General features: G+C 35.2%; 4 protein-coding genes across 5 annotated transcripts in view; 2 read left to right on the top strand and 2 right to left on the bottom strand.

Moving 5' to 3' along the window:
* Positions 1–17,934, bottom strand: part of LOC134845118 (ectonucleoside triphosphate diphosphohydrolase 6-like) — a 344,283-nt gene that overhangs the window by 316,889 nt on the left and 9,460 nt on the right. The gene's annotated exons all lie outside the window — the stretch shown is intronic.
* On the bottom strand, positions 222–2,335 carry LOC134844017 (uncharacterized). The gene has a single exon (XM_063860468.1). It carries the CDS (start codon positions 2,112–2,114, stop codon positions 459–461), a length of 1,656 nt encoding a protein of 551 aa, XP_063716538.1. The 5' UTR covers positions 2,115–2,335; the 3' UTR covers positions 222–458.
* LOC134844016 (aspartate--tRNA ligase, mitochondrial-like) lies at positions 2,392–4,507 on the top strand. The gene has a single exon (XM_063860467.1). The coding sequence runs from the start codon at positions 2,445–2,447 to the stop codon at positions 4,443–4,445; it is 2,001 nt and encodes a 666-aa protein (XP_063716537.1). The 5' UTR covers positions 2,392–2,444; the 3' UTR covers positions 4,446–4,507.
* LOC134845203 (uncharacterized) lies at positions 11,448–16,362 on the top strand. Of its 2 annotated transcripts, none has more exons than XM_063862101.1 (4): positions 11,448–11,756; positions 12,002–12,141; positions 13,518–13,676; positions 15,874–16,362. In XM_063862101.1, exons 1-4 carry the CDS (start codon positions 11,450–11,452, stop codon positions 16,171–16,173), a joined length of 906 nt encoding a protein of 301 aa, XP_063718171.1. In that variant the 5' UTR covers positions 11,448–11,449; the 3' UTR covers positions 16,174–16,362. The 2 variants fall into 2 exon arrangements, with proteins under 2 accessions (XP_063718171.1, XP_063718170.1); XM_063862100.1 differs by having other exon boundaries at positions 11,448–11,771; positions 15,874–16,360.

Raw genomic sequence — 17,934 nt, 5'->3', positions numbered from 1 at the left:
CAAAAAAAATCTCAGTGCGAAGGCCAGATGCACCCTGAGCCTGAAAAGTTAGCGGTTGAAAAAAGTTAGCCATCATTAACTAAAGCTTCGTACTTGACAGTATTACGATTGGCCGCAGCGGTTACACGCGACAAATTGAAATTGTGATATTTTACTAGGGACTACTATAAAAAATTTAAATTTTTATAAAAAAAAGTAATCTTTCATTTATGGAGTATTCCCGCAACTTGCGTACGCTGTTCTTTAAAGTAAATTTTAAAATTTTTTGGATTAGGTTTGCATTTGCATTGTGCAGTTGCGAAACTTTAAGCGTTCAGTAAAAAAGTTGAATATCATTTCAATTCGTGAAAAATAATCCAAGATGTAATCTAGTTAATGTACATTCTGTGCAACCTGGACGGAAACCACCAGTTGTATATAAAATTTATTTTACAATAGAGTTTTCAATAGTAATCATATTATTTTGTCAATTCCTTGATCTCATCAGATAACACTTTTGTGACATAAATAGCCCTCGTTGCTTCATCGCCACCGATTAACTCCAATGCTAAGTAGGCTGCATCACGAACTACAGAAATAACATCATTGCGCCAGACTGTGATTAGTTTATTGGTTTGATCCTCTGCTTTCATTCGTCCTAGGGCAACACACGCTGACTCCCTGACTAATCGATCCTTGTCTTTTAACAGTTTGGCGACTCGCGCTGTTGGAGACAATCCTTGTCCTTTGTACCCCAAGTTAACTTTGGCTAGTGACAGAGCTGCGATGCTGCGAACATTTGCATCGGGATCTTTAAGCAAATCCAGCAAAGCTTCTTGAACAGCTGTACTTTTGAATTTGCTCAGGTTTTCAATTGCGTCAAGCCTGACCGTTGAATCAATAGCGAATACTCCTTTAATCGCCAATTGTTCGCGGGCGTATTTCTGAATACTTTCCCATACAAAGTGTGATATTTGAGATGTGGAAGGTTTGCAGAACATTTTGAGGCCTTCAAGTGTCACGAAGTCCGGGTCTTCACTTTTTTCGTCACAGAGCTCGGCTTTGAAGATAGACAAAAGCCAAGATTGGTCTTTAGCTGGAACTGTGAACTCAAAGTCTGTTCCATAGTGCATTAGAAACAGTTGAAGAAACTCCGACCAGCTGCATTTTTCTACTGACGGCAAATATAAATTCCAAAATGCTTCAGCGCTCATGTCATTTTTGGTTTTCTCTTGAGAGATATGATCGTTAGCCATGTCTGAAGACAAATTCGCTATTTTTGTCTTGATTTGGTCGCACATATACTCCACTTGAGATTTTCTCAATCGCAAGTCGGTAATCTCCACAAACTTGGACTTATAAGGTGCCAGAGTCAGCTTCTGGCCGAAATCCATCTGTGAAAATAAATGATCAGGTTTTGAACTGCATAAAACGTTGATAGGTTTGTTTGAGATGTATGCGAGACTCAGCTCATCTTTGCAGTACTTGGACACGACTGAAGCTTCCGTCAATATCTGTAAAAAGCAAGTCGAATATACGATTGCTTTTCCAATTTTGCTGAGAAAATCAACTCCTGCTCCTAAGCCCTCTTCGTCAACCCATACTTTCATCCCCTTAGATTTAAGAATCTCTCTGATGTATCTCATTAAGTCCATGTCCTGATGACTGTATGAAATCATGACATCAAAGTTTTCCTGATCATCTTTTGTCCCTTGCTCTTCCGGAACAGGCGAGTTTGACCCTGACTTCAAAGGTTCAATTGATGATTGGCTGAGACGTCGAATGGCATCTTGGATCGTAGGCTCGTGTAGTGATTGTCCACCATTTGAATCCCTTTTAGCCTCTGGCTTAGGCTTAATTTCTGGTAGAGGTTTAACCTCTTCAGTTTTGATTGACGATGCTTCCTCGTTAGAATTTGTTTCGCTTGTCTGTTGGTGAGATATGACTGGAAACAGTACTACTGGAGTCGCTTTTTTGGAATTATTTGACAAGCTACTTGATTTTTTGAGAAGTTGCGCCTGCTTTGAAAAGTGAATTACGCCGGCGTTTTGCGAAAACCTGTCGCTTTTGCCAGTGCTGCCTTTATTATGGCCATAGATAGGCGGAACACGTATCCGCTGGGCAGGCTTGCTCATCAGAAAGTCGCGGCTGGTAATCTTTGTAAAATAGTAAAAATTCCCGGCGAGTAAAAATTTGGAAGCTATTTATAAACGTATTGTTAGAGAAATGAAGTAATGCTTGGCTCAGCGCAAAGGCTGCACGTTTTTGTGTACGAGCTTTAATTAAAATATATTTATTGTAAGTCACCTAGATGCCATGCTGCTGAAGCGTCAAATATTTTTGCTACACACCTTAATGTGCGTTGCTTTGTTTTTGAATAGATTTTGTCTGCTATGAATAAAGTAGCCAGTAAGCTTCTTTATATTTTTAGTAGTTATTAAATTGCAGGTTTGATATGTGAAACAATGCTCATAAATATGGTTACAGTTTTCCCGAAAGTTTCAAAGTACCTAAGAAATGAACGTTTATTGACTTCATTTCTGGTCAGTTTATCGCATCAGCAGAATTTTTATTGTGCAAAACCAACAATTGCTTGCAAATGGTGCCACAAAGCACCGAAGCTTCAAAGAAAAGCGCTAAGTTTCAAATCACCGCATGTACAAGTAGATGTGTATAGAACCCTGAATTGCGACCAAGTTTCCGGCGATCATGTGGATACTTTCCAAGTTTTCTCAGGCTGGGTTAAATACATCAGGAATGTTGGCAAATCAGACTTCGGGTTTTTGGTTCTAACCGATCACACCGGAGAATTGCAATTTGTTTTCCGAAAAGAAAATTCCGGTCTCGAAAATAAAAGTTCACATTCTAATGATTTTTGCTGGTCAAAGCTCACAATTCAAAGTGCTGTAACTTTACGAGGACAAATTAAAAAGCGTCCGCTCCAAGATGTGAACTCTGAAATGAAAACGGGCGCATTCGAAGTTTCGGTATCGGAAGTCTTGTTTTTCAACTATGCCGCTCCAGTGCCATTTAACATACACAAGCCCCAGTCATCAGTGAGAGAGGACATACGTCTGCAGTATAGATACCTTGACTTACGAAGACCTGAAATGCAGCAAATGTTACGTCTTAGGTCTTCAACTATTCATAAAATGAGAAGAATTTTAGTCGAAGACTCTAGTTTCACTGAAGTCGAAACGCCTACATTGTTTCGAAGCTCGCCAGGAGGTGCGAAAGAGTTCTTGGTTCCGTCTCAACAACCCGAACACTACTATGCATTAACACAAAGCCCTCAGCAGTTAAAACAATTACTCATGGTCGGAATGGTAGACAGGTACTTTCAATTTGCTCGTTGTTATCGTGATGAGTGCCAATTTTCAGACCGTCAGTTAGAATTCACGCAACTTGACTTGGAAGTAAGTTTCGAATCCAAAGAATTCATACAAGGTTTAATTGAGAAATTAATAGTTGAAACCTGGCCTGAAAAGTCTTGCGGTGATAAGCCTATAATACCATTCAAGCGAATGTCATACGATGAAGTCTTTTGTCAGTATGGAACCGATAAACCTGATTTGAGATACCCGGAAGTTAAACTCACTGAATTGCCGACGGATATCTTGAGGGGTCTGAAAAGCAATGCCTTTGACCAGAATCTAAGCATAGGATGTCCTGGTTATGGGATGTTGATCAAAAACGGACAAAAATTGACGCGGTCAGCAATCAATAAAATTGTTCAGTCAGTTGAAAAAGAAGTCAGATGGATGGTGTCTCTAATAAGTATCGGAGAAAACGGTCGTTGGCATCATCATTCGTTTCAAAATGCTGATGACGCGTTAGTATCTCAGTTAAATGAATTTCTGAAGTGCGAAAATGGCGATATAATACTGCTGTCTGTTGGCCCAAAAGATTTAGCATGCACAATGTTGGGAAGGCTAAGAGTGAGGCTTATTGAAAAGCTGGCAGATGTTTCTAAAATCTATCAACGTGATCCGAATGATTTCAAGTTTCTCTGGGTTGAAGATTTCCCATTGTTTGAACAAAATTCTGATGATCCTAACAAATGGGTCGCAAGTCATCATCCATTTACAGCACCCCATCTAGATGATGTTCGGTTTTTGCGATCGGACCCGGCAAAAGTTAGAGGTCAACATTTCGATTTAGTCTTAAATGGAAATGAAATAGCCGGGGGATCCATGAGAATCAGTGACTCGGAAGTGCAACGTTTAGTTCTGGAAGATATTCTGAAACTTGATTGCAGTAATTTTCAATACTTGATTGACGCGCTTTCTTTTGGCGCGCCTGTACACGGTGGAATAGCGATTGGACTTGATCGATATTTCGCTGTTTTACTGGGCAAGAGTTCGATCAGAGATGTGATCGCTTTTCCGAAAAGCAGCAAAACTGGAGCTTGTTTGATGAGTGATGCTCCTAGCAGAGTTGACCAAAACTATCAGAGGGAGAGTTAAATGTTGATTTATCATGAAGTTGAAAATATTAGAACCAACGTGTAAATTGAAACTAATTATAATGGCTAATTATAATCGCGTTGCAGTCTCGGTTCAATCTGGGAAATTGGAAAAATGGAAATGGACATTCATTTATGAAATATTTCAGTAAAAGTCTTAAAACCCAGACTAAATATAGCATATTAATGGGAGTGTAGTTTACTCATGGAGGGGCCGAATGATGGAAAACTTTTACAGAAAATGACTTATAGCAGCACAGCAAGTTTTGCTGTACAATTCGTCCCTAAATGTTTCAGTTTTTGAAAATCGATTTCAGGTTTTTTTCCAATATCCGAATTCGTTTTCGCAATAATTGAAAATTTATTTATCTACTGATTTTCTAAGCGGTCAATATTAATTTAAAAGGCCTGAATTTATTCGCTTGCCTTGAGATTTTCGCGATTTCTTTGAGATTTTGAATACTCAATTTTGATTGGCTGAAAACAACTGAAAATAAATTTCCATCATTCGGTCCCAGGGTTGCTTGATTTGAATCATTGATTTAAATCCGATTGAAATCTTTATTTTAATCAGTGGTTTTGTTTGATTTTAATCAAAGGTGGTAAAGTCCAAATTTTCGCAGCTAGTGGCATTTTTTCGCCAATTATACGCCAACTTTTACCCTCTAGTTTCGTAAAACTGGTATTTTTGAAGGTTCTAATCAAAACTGAAAGTTGATCAACAATTTCCATAATACCCTTCATTTCAATAAATTTTCTACCTCTTCTTTTGGTTTTTCCAAGATACTCGGCAGTTTTAAAAAATTGGATATAAATTAAAAGAATCAATTTAAATCAACAAAATCCGATTCATTTGATTTTTAAATTCAAATCGGGTTTTTATGCAACCCTGGCCACCATGTTAATGGATAGATTTTTAAACTAAAATATGTTTCTACTTTGAACCATCAAATGTTTGGGAAGTAAAATCGATTACTTATCAAAACTATTGTTTGAATTGCTTATAATTTCAGAGTATAATGTGCTGTCAAACTGGAGCTATGACCTGAAAAGACTTAGCAACCAAAAACAAGGAAATATATTTTTTGTCTGACTAGAGCAAATTGAAGATGAAGTATCAGTTGACCTTGAGAAACTCATTCTTTCACTCTTACGTGATGGCAATGTCCAGGTACCTCTGGAAATGCAGAGTTCTCCTCCCCTTTGTAGTGACGTCACTACTCTTAGCCAGTAATGTCAGACTCAGATTCACAGTCAGGCTGCCGGGAGACAACAATGATGACAATGAATAAAATTTTAAAATTATTTCAGACATGTTTGTGCTAATTAAATGATGAGTTCTTTTGATGTTCAAGATTGATAGCTTTTAAGTATACCAAAGATATCTAAGTTACTCATTTGCGAGCTAGAATGTAAATACTAAGTTTTCATATACTTAAGCAGTTTTAGAAAGGAGCAAATTTTCAAAAAAATATCCTAAACTGGGCTAAAACTTTCAAGATTGCTTGAAAAAGATATGGTGGAAATTGTTTATGGTGTAAAGTTTTTAATGGTAAAAGCTGCCTATTTTGGCTATCAGAAAATAAGTCAATTTTTATTTTAGACAGGCATTCAAACGAGCTGGCAAATTCAGACCCTTATTCAAATATTCTAGAAAGAGGCTTATTGTTCCGACTTTCGATACGAAAGTAACGGAATATTTGTGCTCGGGTGGGTTTTTTTTTCTTCAGACAAATTTCGACTTTTTAACTAGCCATTTTTGACGGAATTTTTTTATATCATTCAAAAAGTATTGTTGTCCTGAGCTTAAATTTGAAAAGATATTTCACCTGTGATCATTTTTCGTAAAGTGATGGGGGTTTAAAGATTGCCAATTTGACCAATTTGGGACAATTAACGCGCGATATATTTCGCGCTATTAACGCGTAAGCGGAGATTTAATCCGTCTTAGAAATCGTTCCAAATTGGCTGAACGAAGCTTATTTGCCATAATTGATTTGTTACAAGGAGCGAAATCTACCCTTTTGTACTTTATATGGCGTGTGGGGGGATGATTTTTGTAAAAAAAAATTCAAATTTTAGAAGAAAAAAATTTCATTTTATTTTATTACTTTTTATTTTTATAGGTTATTACTGCTCCTTAAACGTTCAAAGGCAGTCGGAACATTCAGGGCTTCGCCCTGATACGAGCAGTCTTGTTTTAGATATTTAAATTTCATTCAAGCTGTGTTCGAAACTATTTTTGATGATTTTTTGTGGGCTTTACAAATTGTAGCATGATTATCGAAAGAAAGGAGAAAGTTATTTATCCAATATAATGGTAAAGCAAAAATTTACTTACGTAAAGCAAAAATTTTGCTTGTAAAGCAAAAATTTACAACATAATCATAAATATCAATACAATTAATTACATGGAAATGAAAGAGGCTACAGGCGCAACACAACGCGCGCTTACTGAAGACCCATAGACAATTAAAGTCAATTTTGCTTTGAATTAACGTCAGTTAATGTTCACAATAAAAGCTGAAAATGAGAATGCAAACAAAACAAGACTGCTCGTATCAGGGCGAAGCCCTGAATGTTCCGACTGCCTTTTAAGGTTTTATGGAGCAGTATTAACATCAAAAAATTGAATGTAATAAAATAAAATGAAAAATTTTTTTTTCTTAAGTTTGAAATTTTGTATGAAAATCATCCCCCCACACGCCATATAAAGTACAGAAAGATAGATTTAGCTCCTTGTAACAAATCAATTATGGCAAATAAGCTTCTTTCAACCAATTTGGAACGATTTTAAGACGGATTAAATCTCCGCTTACGCGTTAATAGCGCGAAATATAGCAAGCGAATAAGATACTCGGCAGTTTTAAAAAATTGGATATAAATTAAAAGAATCAATTTAAATCAACAAAATCCGATTCATTTGATTTTTAAATTCAAATCGGGTTTTTATGCAACCCTGGCCACCATGTTAATGGATAGATTTTTAAACTAAAATATGTTTCTACTTTGAACCATCAAATGTTTGGGAAGTAAAATCGATTACTTATCAAAACTATTGTTTGAATTGCTTATAATTTCAGAGTATAATGTGCTGTCAAACTGGAGCTATGACCTGAAAAGACTTAGCAACCAAAAACAAGGAAATATATTTTTTGTCTGACTAGAGCAAATTGAAGATGAAGTATCAGTTGACCTTGAGAAACTCATTCTTTCACTCTTACGTGATGGCAATGTCCAGGTACCTCTGGAAATGCAGAGTTCTCCTCCCCTTTGTAGTGACGTCACTACTCTTAGCCAGTAATGTCAGACTCAGATTCACAGTCAGGCTGCCGGGAGACAACAATGATGACAATGAATAAAATTTTAAAATTATTTCAGACATGTTTGTGCTAATTAAATGATGAGTTCTTTTGATGTTCAAGATTGATAGCTTTTAAGTATACCAAAGATATCTAAGTTACTCATTTGCGAGCTAGAATGTAAATACTAAGTTTTCATATACTTAAGCAGTTTTAGAAAGGAGCAAATTTTCAAAAAAATATCCTAAACTGGGCTAAAACTTTCAAGATTGCTTGAAAAAGATATGGTGGAAATTGTTTATGGTGTAAAGTTTTTAATGGTAAAAGCTGCCTATTTTGGCTATCAGAAAATAAGTCAATTTTTATTTTAGACAGGCATTCAAACGAGCTGGCAAATTCAGACCCTTATTCAAATATTCTAGAAAGAGGCTTATTGTTCCGACTTTCGATACGAAAGTAACGGAATATTTGTGCTCGGGTGGGTTTTTTTTTCTTCAGACAAATTTCGACTTTTTAACTAGCCATTTTTGACGGAATTTTTTTATATCATTCAAAAAGTATTGTTGTCCTGAGCTTAAATTTGAAAAGATATTTCACCTGTGATCATTTTTCGTAAAGTGATGGGGGTTTAAAGATTGCCAATTTGACCAATTTGGGACAATTAACGCGCGATATATTTCGCGCTATTAACGCGTAAGCGGAGATTTAATCCGTCTTAGAAATCGTTCCAAATTGGCTGAACGAAGCTTATTTGCCATAATTGATTTGTTACAAGGAGCGAAATCTACCCTTTTGTACTTTATATGGCGTGTGGGGGGATGATTTTTGTAAAAAAAAATTCAAATTTTAGAAGAAAAAAATTTCATTTTATTTTATTACTTTTTATTTTTATAGGTTATTACTGCTCCTTAAACGTTCAAAGGCAGTCGGAACATTCAGGGCTTCGCCCTGATACGAGCAGTCTTGTTTTAGATATTTAAATTTCATTCAAGCTGTGTTCGAAACTATTTTTGATGATTTTTTGTGGGCTTTACAAATTGTAGCATGATTATCGAAAGAAAGGAGAAAGTTATTTATCCAATATAATGGTAAAGCAAAAATTTACTTACGTAAAGCAAAAATTTTGCTTGTAAAGCAAAAATTTACAACATAATCATAAATATCAATACAATTAATTACATGGAAATGAAAGAGGCTACAGGCGCAACACAACGCGCGCTTACTGAAGACCCATAGACAATTAAAGTCAATTTTGCTTTGAATTAACGTCAGTTAATGTTCACAATAAAAGCTGAAAATGAGAATGCAAACAAAACAAGACTGCTCGTATCAGGGCGAAGCCCTGAATGTTCCGACTGCCTTTTAAGGTTTTATGGAGCAGTATTAACATCAAAAAATTGAATGTAATAAAATAAAATGAAAAATTTTTTTTTCTTAAGTTTGAAATTTTGTATGAAAATCATCCCCCCACACGCCATATAAAGTACAGAAAGATAGATTTAGCTCCTTGTAACAAATCAATTATGGCAAATAAGCTTCTTTCAACCAATTTGGAACGATTTTAAGACGGATTAAATCTCCGCTTACGCGTTAATAGCGCGAAATATATCGCGCGTTAATTGTCCAAAATTGACCAAAATGGCAATCTTTAAACCCCCATAACTTTACGAAAAATAATCACAGGTGAAATCTCTTTTCAAATTTGAGCTCAGGACAACAATAGCTTTTGAATGATATAAAAAAAATTCCGTCAAAAATGGCTAGTTAAAAAGTCGAAATTTGTCTGAAGAAAAAAAAACCCACCCCGAGCACAAATATTCCGTTACTTTCGTATCGAAAGTCGGAACAACAATATATATTGGAGTGCGCCTCAATTTTTTAGAAACTTGCTTCAAATCAGAAAACAGGAGTCCACGCTAACTTCGACATTTCTAGATGATGCTACAATGCACCAAGGTAAAATCAGCATAGCAAAAGAGCTGGAAATATGACAATTTGAAAATTAAATGAATAAATGAGATCAATTTCTACACTTGAAGGAGCAAACGCACCACTGTAATAATCTAGCATGCTGAAAGTGGAAAAAAATACATTGAAAAGTTTTTGTTTTCAATACTGAAAGTATTTTAAGATTTAAGAATTTCGAACTTCATGAAAAAAATAGCTATTTCTTTTTTTATCTTGGTTGTAATTTTACCAACTCGGCTTGTTGAAATTTTTAAAATTGTTTGTTGTTTTTCTTGCTCCTTTTTTCGGCTTAATAGGTTTCAGCTTATATTATATCGGTATGTACTATATCGGCTTAGTGAAACGTTTTTTTTGTGTGCGTCTGTGTTTGAGCGGAACTTAGCGAAACGTTTTTTTTGTGTGCGTCTGTGTTTGAGCGGAACTTTATATTTTTTTGACTTAAATCTTTCGGATTTTTTTTTCGGTGTTTTGTTTTTGTTTTCCTTTTATTTCGGCTTAATATTATGCGTCTTTTATTATATCGGCTTAGTGGACTCATATTGTTTCGTTTGATTAGCGAATAAAGTTTTTGTATGCGTGTGTGTGTGTGTGTTTGAGTCTTAAATCTTTGAATTTTTTTCGGCGTTCTGTTTTTGTTTTCTTTTTTTTCGGCTTAATGTTATTCGCCCTTTTTTATTATCGGCTTTCTGGGACTCATAGTGTTTCGTTTGATGAGCGAATAAAGTTTTTGTTTGCGTGATGTATGTATGTGCGTTTTTTGAGTGAGAGGGGGACTTAAGTTTTGTTTAATTTCTTTTCGACTTGAAGGTTTTCTCCTAAGGTAATTTTGGCTTTGTTACGGATTGGTAAGTATTTGTTTTTTCTTTTTGATATTTATTAAATTAGCGGCTTTCTTGTTTTGTATCGCAAATTGTGGACTTCTCCGCTCCGTATATTTACTTAGAACGTCTATGAACGTAGTGAGGGCTCGTATCAGGCCGTGATGATTTTTTCGGTAAATACGTTTTTTGCTATTTTATTTTTGATTTCTTAAGTTCAGTTCATTTCCTTAGTTGAAAGGATGGCAAACTGCACTATAGAACACCAAAAGTGTAAAATTAACGAAAAACGTGATCTACTTCTATTTTTGATAAGGGTTTTTAAAGTTCAATTTTCCCAAATTTGATTTTAAAAAGTCTAAATATTGATCAAGTTTTCTTAAGTTTGGGTATTTTATCACCAAAGCAATCATAATTTTTCTTGTTAAAAAGAACTTGAAGGTCATATATTTTTTAAACATTCGAAATTTTTTTCAAAAAACAAGTCTGTGTTTTTTTTCTGTTTCCTTGTGCTCCTTGAATTTTTTCCTACTGTCTGTGGGCTACTTTTTTTCCCTTAAAAGCTTTATTTGGCTGAAAATGTTACTTTTTCCAAAAAAAGAACGATATATAGTTTTCTTAGAATCGGTATTGCTGCATCTAAATAGGTGGAAAATAATATATGCTAGACGACCAATTCATGGATCCATTCACCTTTCACAATCAATTCTTAGCTTCATGTTGAAGACATCAGGTTTATTTTTGTGTTAGTTTACGATTTTTTGACAAATACATATTTGTAAACAGCGAAAAAATGGAGGCAACCTTGTCTGTTTTTGCTTTTTCTGTAAATTTTCCGAGAAAGGCCGCGGAACCGCATATATGTGCGTTTCAGGCCCTGCAACACTCATTTTGTCAAATGTACATTGCAGATAGAGATGAATGCTAAGCAACAGGCTCAATTGATGCGCAACCGAGCCATGATTGCTGGTGCGAACCCGGGTCAAATCCCTCAAGGCCAAAATATCAATTTGGGAGTTAGTGGGGCTCAATATTATGATCCAAATGTGCAGAATCCCTCGCAGCCACAAGTCGCAATGTCACAGATGCAACCCCAGACAGGTGGAATTCAAAACGTCCCGAGCAGTATCTCAACGAGTTCTCAATTTCATAACACGTCCGTTAGAATTACCCCTCAAAGCCAAATTCCAAACTCGCAGCAACAACAACCGCAGCAGAACAGTGGTACTGCTAGTACCGGTAATTCAGACAAAAGGCGTCTAAGTAGGAGCTAACGAAGTAAGAGAATTGTGTTCATTCTAATTGTGATAAATCAATAGTGACATAATTGCTCATTTTTGATGTTAATGAATTCGTGTATTCTTGATAGAGTTTACCCGACTTTTTACATAAAAAATCATTTGAAGTTTTGCCATTTGAAGATTAAATATTCTCTGAATAGTTGAATTACCGCGTACTGAACGAACTAGTTTCTTCTGGAAACAATCAACAAAATCAATCAAGCACATCCTCGAATCCATCATCGGCCACTGCAGAAATGCGAGCCACTGATGTTGTAAGCAGACTGAAGGTACTCTCTGAGAAGCACTTGAAAGAGTCTCTTCACAAGGTACTGTTTACTATCCTTTCATAAAGGAGTCTCCATCATGCCAACTGATTTGTTACCAAAAAAGGCAAAACACCCGCTTTATTGACCCCCCACCCCCCGCCGCCCGCTGTTTGTTTTCTAGTTATCTAGTTTAAGCGAATCGTTTGATAGCTTGCTTTATCGATGAAGGTAATTTTCAGGAAAATGTGCGTCCAGTAATATGGTGGTAAGGAGCGGTGCTATGTCGCGAATGATCAAGCGTCCGAAATCGAGACCATGACAGTTTTTCTAATTCGATGAACGTGATTCAGACTCTTATATAGGTCGCGATGATTTGTTTTATGGTTTTTTTTCAGGAAAAAGTTTTAAAAATTGTCCTAATTTTACCCAATGATCCAGTTTTCTCAAATTGGGTTAGCTTTATCAAAAAAGTGCTAATTATAAATTGTTATAGAAATTCAAAGAGGTTTAAGGCCATCTATTTTTTCTTCGAAATTCGAAGGTTGAGTTTTTTTCAAAACACAAGTCAGCTTTTTTGCGTTCATTTCTCTTTTCCAACTGTCAGTTGGCTATGGTCATTATAGTTGCAAGTGTTAGTCATTGTATTTTAAGGCGACTTGAAACTTTTTTATACAAAATAAATTTTTTTTCGGCTCAACTGGTGTCTGCTCAAGAATTATCGGCTTTGTTTCCGTTTCGTCATTTTGTTCCGTTGATAATTTAAAATTCTTTAAAATTAAAAGTTTTGCTTGGCATGTTTGCCTAGATTAAAATTTTATGGAGACATACCAAAATTTTAGTAGACCTAGTTTTTTTCCAACATTTTTCGTTTTTTTTTGGAACTGATAATGTTTTTTTTTTAAATGTTTTTGTTGTATTGCAAGTGATGCGAAGCTCCGCTTGGCCCCTTTGTAGAAGATAAAAACTTGTATAATTATATCCGTCGAATGGACATGCGAATCTTATACAAGGGCCACTGGTTGGAACTTTTTGCATTGTTTCGCACAAAGAATCATCTTTAAGTTGGAACTCTCGTATTATGATCCCCTCTTATTTGGAATTGCAGAGTAATAGTCTTACTTCTACGAAAAGATTTGATACTTGATTTGGTTTTTATTGATACTTGAAGCAAACGCCATTTGATAAAATAAAAAAGCATTTTGCTCGTCATTTTTTAAACATTTTTATGTAATAATTTTGTAAACACAAATTTTGAATCAAAGTCGTGAACTATTAGAAATTTTTTGAACCGGTTCAAATTGGTACTTTTTAGAATGCTTGATTAGTAATATTTTAATATTTTGTCAAAAACGCTCCGCAACTCGACATTTGTCATCGGACACTGCTAGAAATAGTAGTCAAGTTTTTTTTCTCTCAGACGTTTACTTTTTTCTCAGGTGTTTTCGACTTGCATCACGGCAGTGAACAGTCAAGGAGGGCGGGACAACGGGGCCACTGATGTGACGACTGCTGGTAGTGCGAGTGGGGGTGATAAAGACTCGAGTTCGAATGAAAACAGTAATATTGCATTCGGTCAGTCGGTTGAGGAATGCATGGTGAGTCTTTTTCGCGAACTTGTTAATATCCCTCCCCTAAGAATGCACGGTAAGTCAATTTCGGGATATTTTTTGTCATCCTTATCCCTATGCTACGGTAGCTAGCAAAGAATTCGTACCCCATTATCGAAGTAAACCAGCGGTAAAGGTTTAATAAGAGTATACGAATTTGGGCTGTTTTCCAGTTTCCCACCCCCTCGTAAAATATCTAAATAAAATTGGTCATAAATTGTTCACACGGCAGTTTGCATGTAAGAAATGTTTTGATGCAGTTTATAACATGAAAAGTCATTTTAAAGAGACTTTCATGAAACTAATTTCAGGAAAAAGCCAAGGGGGTGAGATCTGGAAAAGAGCCCGAATTTGTTCCCGCTTAAAATGTTTTCTCCTATTCACACTGGCGAGCTTGCGCGTGTTAGTGTATTAAGACGAACCTTCTTTTTTTCTAACCTAACTCGCAAATAAAAGTTTTCATTGAAAGTGTTCACTTATATAGAAATTTCACTGATTGCATTGGAAATTGCATAGCATCTGTTCTCTGTTTTGTTTGTGGTAAGTGTTTAATAGTCTTATATAGGTCTAGCTGATTTTTTTTGTTTTAGGAAAATGTCTTAAAATGTGCATCAAAGTCTCCAAAACTACAGATGCACATTCATACATATTTATGCATTTATGAATGCACTTATGTATAAATGCACTTTTTGAGTTCAATTGTAAATAGCACTCTCCAAATACGAACGTCGAAATGGCGCGCAAAACGTGAACGATTTCTAGTTTCGAAAGAGGAATTTAATTTTAAGATTTCCAGCGGAAAAAAAAATTACCTATTGATCTATGGCGCGCAAAACGTTTTACCTATTGATCTACTATCAAAATGGCGCGCAAAACGTGAACGATTTCTAGCTTCGAAAGAGGAATTTAATTTTAGATTTCCAGCGGAAAAAAAACTTTACCTATTGATCTTGTTTTCTCTATCTGGGTTCATGTTATCAATAAAGCGCCAATCATAAATTGTTCTAGAAATTCAAAGAGCTTAAAGGGCATCTATTTTTTTCTTTGAAATTCTAAAGTTGAGATTTTTTCAAGAAATTCAGTGTTTTTTTGTTTACTTGCATTCATTACTATTTTCCAGTATTCGATTGGCTATGTTTATTATTAATTAGGCATCCGTGGCTGAGTGGTTAGTGTGTGAGACTCATAATCTCTCGGTCGAAGGTTCAAATCCCAGGCGTAGCCGAATTTGTACTAATTCGAGGCTTATTTCTAATTTTTTCTTCTGCACTTTATAGAGTGCTTTTGGTCGTATTCTGGCTAGTGTTTGCGAAGCGCAGCTTCGCCTCTGTCCAATAGTGGAGGAATAGCTTACAGGGTCCCAATTTTGTGTGGTCAAAATAATCAGATGATGTGGGACATCAAGATCTTCTTACGTTATCAATTCAGACTGTAGTTTTGTGTTAACAACTAGTTTAACAAAATCAGTTGAATCGCTTATGATGCTGCTATATGCAGCTGACATGCTCTATTTTATGAAAATTCAATTGTAGCTACTGGATGGGTACTAGTTAATATAGAGTAGTTTCAGGGGGGCTTGAAACTTGAATTTTTTTTTGACAAATTGACTGTTTTTTTTTTTCGGCTTAACTGGTGTCTGCTTAAAGATTGTCGGCCTTGTTTCCGTTTCGTAAATTTTGTTCAGTTGCTAGGTTGAATTTCAAATGTCTTGCTTGACAGTGAGTGTCAAATGTCTTGCTTGGCATGTTTACTTACTTTTTACTCGTGTTCAGAGTTTTCTCATCACACCAGGTACAAAAAAAAAACGAAACTAATTTGAAGAAATTAAAAAGTTGAACTTTTTATTTGTAGTTTTTATGAATATGGTCGGAACATTCTGTGATACTTGCACAGCAACCGGTTATCCTTGTTGTATTTTTGTGTTTTCTTTCCCTGTGTTTGCGAGGTGCAGCTTCGTTTCTTTGTATCATTGAACAGAACTTATGGTAAATACTTCTCCACGAGTAAATCCTGCTAATTCCTGCTAATCTTAGTTTCATTGAAGAAATAAAAATTCATAGTTAATACAGAAGTATAATATGATAAAAAACACTGAAGAAAAAGCTATGGTAACATTCTGAGTCGTCTCATCTGCATTTTATGCAATACTGCTTCAGTGCTTCTTGAATACTTCTGATTGTTTCAGTCAGTATTGGACCAGATCGAGATGAATCTTCAACTGTCCATTGATTGGTCCAATCAGCTCAAGGTCATGGACAAGTTCTGTACACCTCAACAGCAACAACAGTCACAAAGCCAGACACATGAGCATCTGAGTAATTTGACAACGGAGGAAATCCTAAATAGATATGAGAAGCACAAAGAGTATTCTGATAAAATGAAAGCCACGATCGACCTTTTTGTGAAACAGTTGTCAGCTGATGATTCTTCGTCATGTGGAACTGCCAAAAGTCTGAATGCTTTTCCCTGTGTGGCTCTTTTGTGAAACTGTAATATTTTTTTCTCTGGAAGTATATTTTTGTAAGTTTTATTTGGCTTCCAGTATAGTCCCTCAATTATATTTGAAGTTGGTTAGATTTTGACATTCTCATGCTGTCAAACGCTCTTTTCTGTTTCAGCTAAATTTTTTGGCCTTAGAGTGAAATTTAATTGAGGGCCAAATTGAACTTACGTTTTTTTTTCAAGCTATAGCTATTGCGTGGTTTCAGTTTATGAATGTTAAGTATTGAGAATGCTCAAAATTGTATCTAGGTTTATGCGACTGAATTCAGTGTCGAAAGTTAAATCTTCAGAGCTTCTATGTCTATATCTATCTCTTCACAACTACCCGCCTTGGACTGCCTTTTTTATTCTACAGAGTGACATTATTGACGATCATTTTCCTCTGTCTCATTACAATTTCATTGTAGAAAATGAAAAGAAGAACAACGGCGTGAATTATCATGTTCTGAGAACTAGGTGTTACCCGTATGTCAAGTTCCATTGTTCCAAGCGACCATATCAGGTTGGTGACCGTCTGTTGTTCTCGATAAAAAAACGCTGACGTTTTCCTACCGCACTTATAATAGCGCTCATAATGGAACTATGTATCGCAATTTAAAAGCATATCATTTGTTTTTAAGAGTAATGAACGTAGTGAAGACCCTTATATAGGTCTTGTTGATATTTTTTTGTTTTTTTTTCCAGGAAAAGTCTTAAAAGTATCTAATAACTACTGCTAAAAGTGATACAAATGTGGAAATGGCGCAAAAAAACGTGAACGATTTCAAGTTTCAAAGGGGGAATTTAGTTTTTATATTTTCAGCTGAATAAAAACTTTACCTATTGATCCATTTTTCTCCAATTGAATTAATTTTAACAATTAAGTGTATATCATAAATTGTTCCACAAACTCAAAGAGCTTTAAGGCCATCTATTTAGAGTAATGAACGTAGTGAAGACTTCGCTGATTTTTTTTTCAGGAAAAAGTCTTTAAATGTGCATAAAAGTCTCTAATAACTAACAGATGTGCATTCATACATATTGATGCTTTTATGAATGCACTTAGTTATATATGCGTTTTTGAGTTCAATTGAAATTCAACTGCTGAAAGCGACATAAATAGCACTCTCCAAATACAAACGTGGAAATGGCGCAAAAAAAAAGATGAAAGATTTCAAGTTTCAAAAGGGGAATTTAGTTTTTAGATTTCCAGCGGAATAAAAATTTAACCTATTGATACAGTTTTCTCTACTTGGGTTCATGTTATCAAAAAAGCGCCAGTCATAAATTGTTCTAGAAATTCAAAGAGCTTTTAGGGCATCTATTTTTTCTTTGAAATTCGAAAGTTATGATTTTTTTAAAAAAAATTTAGTGTTTTTTTTGTGTTTACTTGCGTTCGTTACTCTTTTCCAATCTTCGATTGGCTATGTTTGTTTGTTACTATCCTTGTTTTTGTTTGTTCTTTTTCAGGAACTTTTTCACGGTTTGACTTTTGATTTTTTAAGTTCAGTTCATTTCTTTTGTTAAAAGGAAGGCAAACTCCACTATCGAAAAGCAAAAGTGTAAAAGTCCCGAAACACGTGATCGAATTCTAATTTCGAAAGTGGATTTATTTTCAGATTTGTTGGCAAAATAAAAAATTTACTATTCATCCAGTTATCCTAAATGGGTTAGTTTTTTTTTCAAAAAAGAGTCAATCATAAATTGTTTTTAAAATTCGAAGAGCTTTATGGCCATAAATATTTTTTGAAATTTGAAAGTGAAG

Source organism: Symsagittifera roscoffensis, chromosome 4 (assembly GCF_963678635.1).
Source record: "Symsagittifera roscoffensis chromosome 4, txSymRosc1.1, whole genome shotgun sequence".
Lineage (NCBI taxonomy): Eukaryota > Metazoa > Xenacoelomorpha > Acoela > Convolutidae > Symsagittifera > Symsagittifera roscoffensis.
This window is presented reverse-complemented; position numbering and strand designations above follow the sequence as displayed.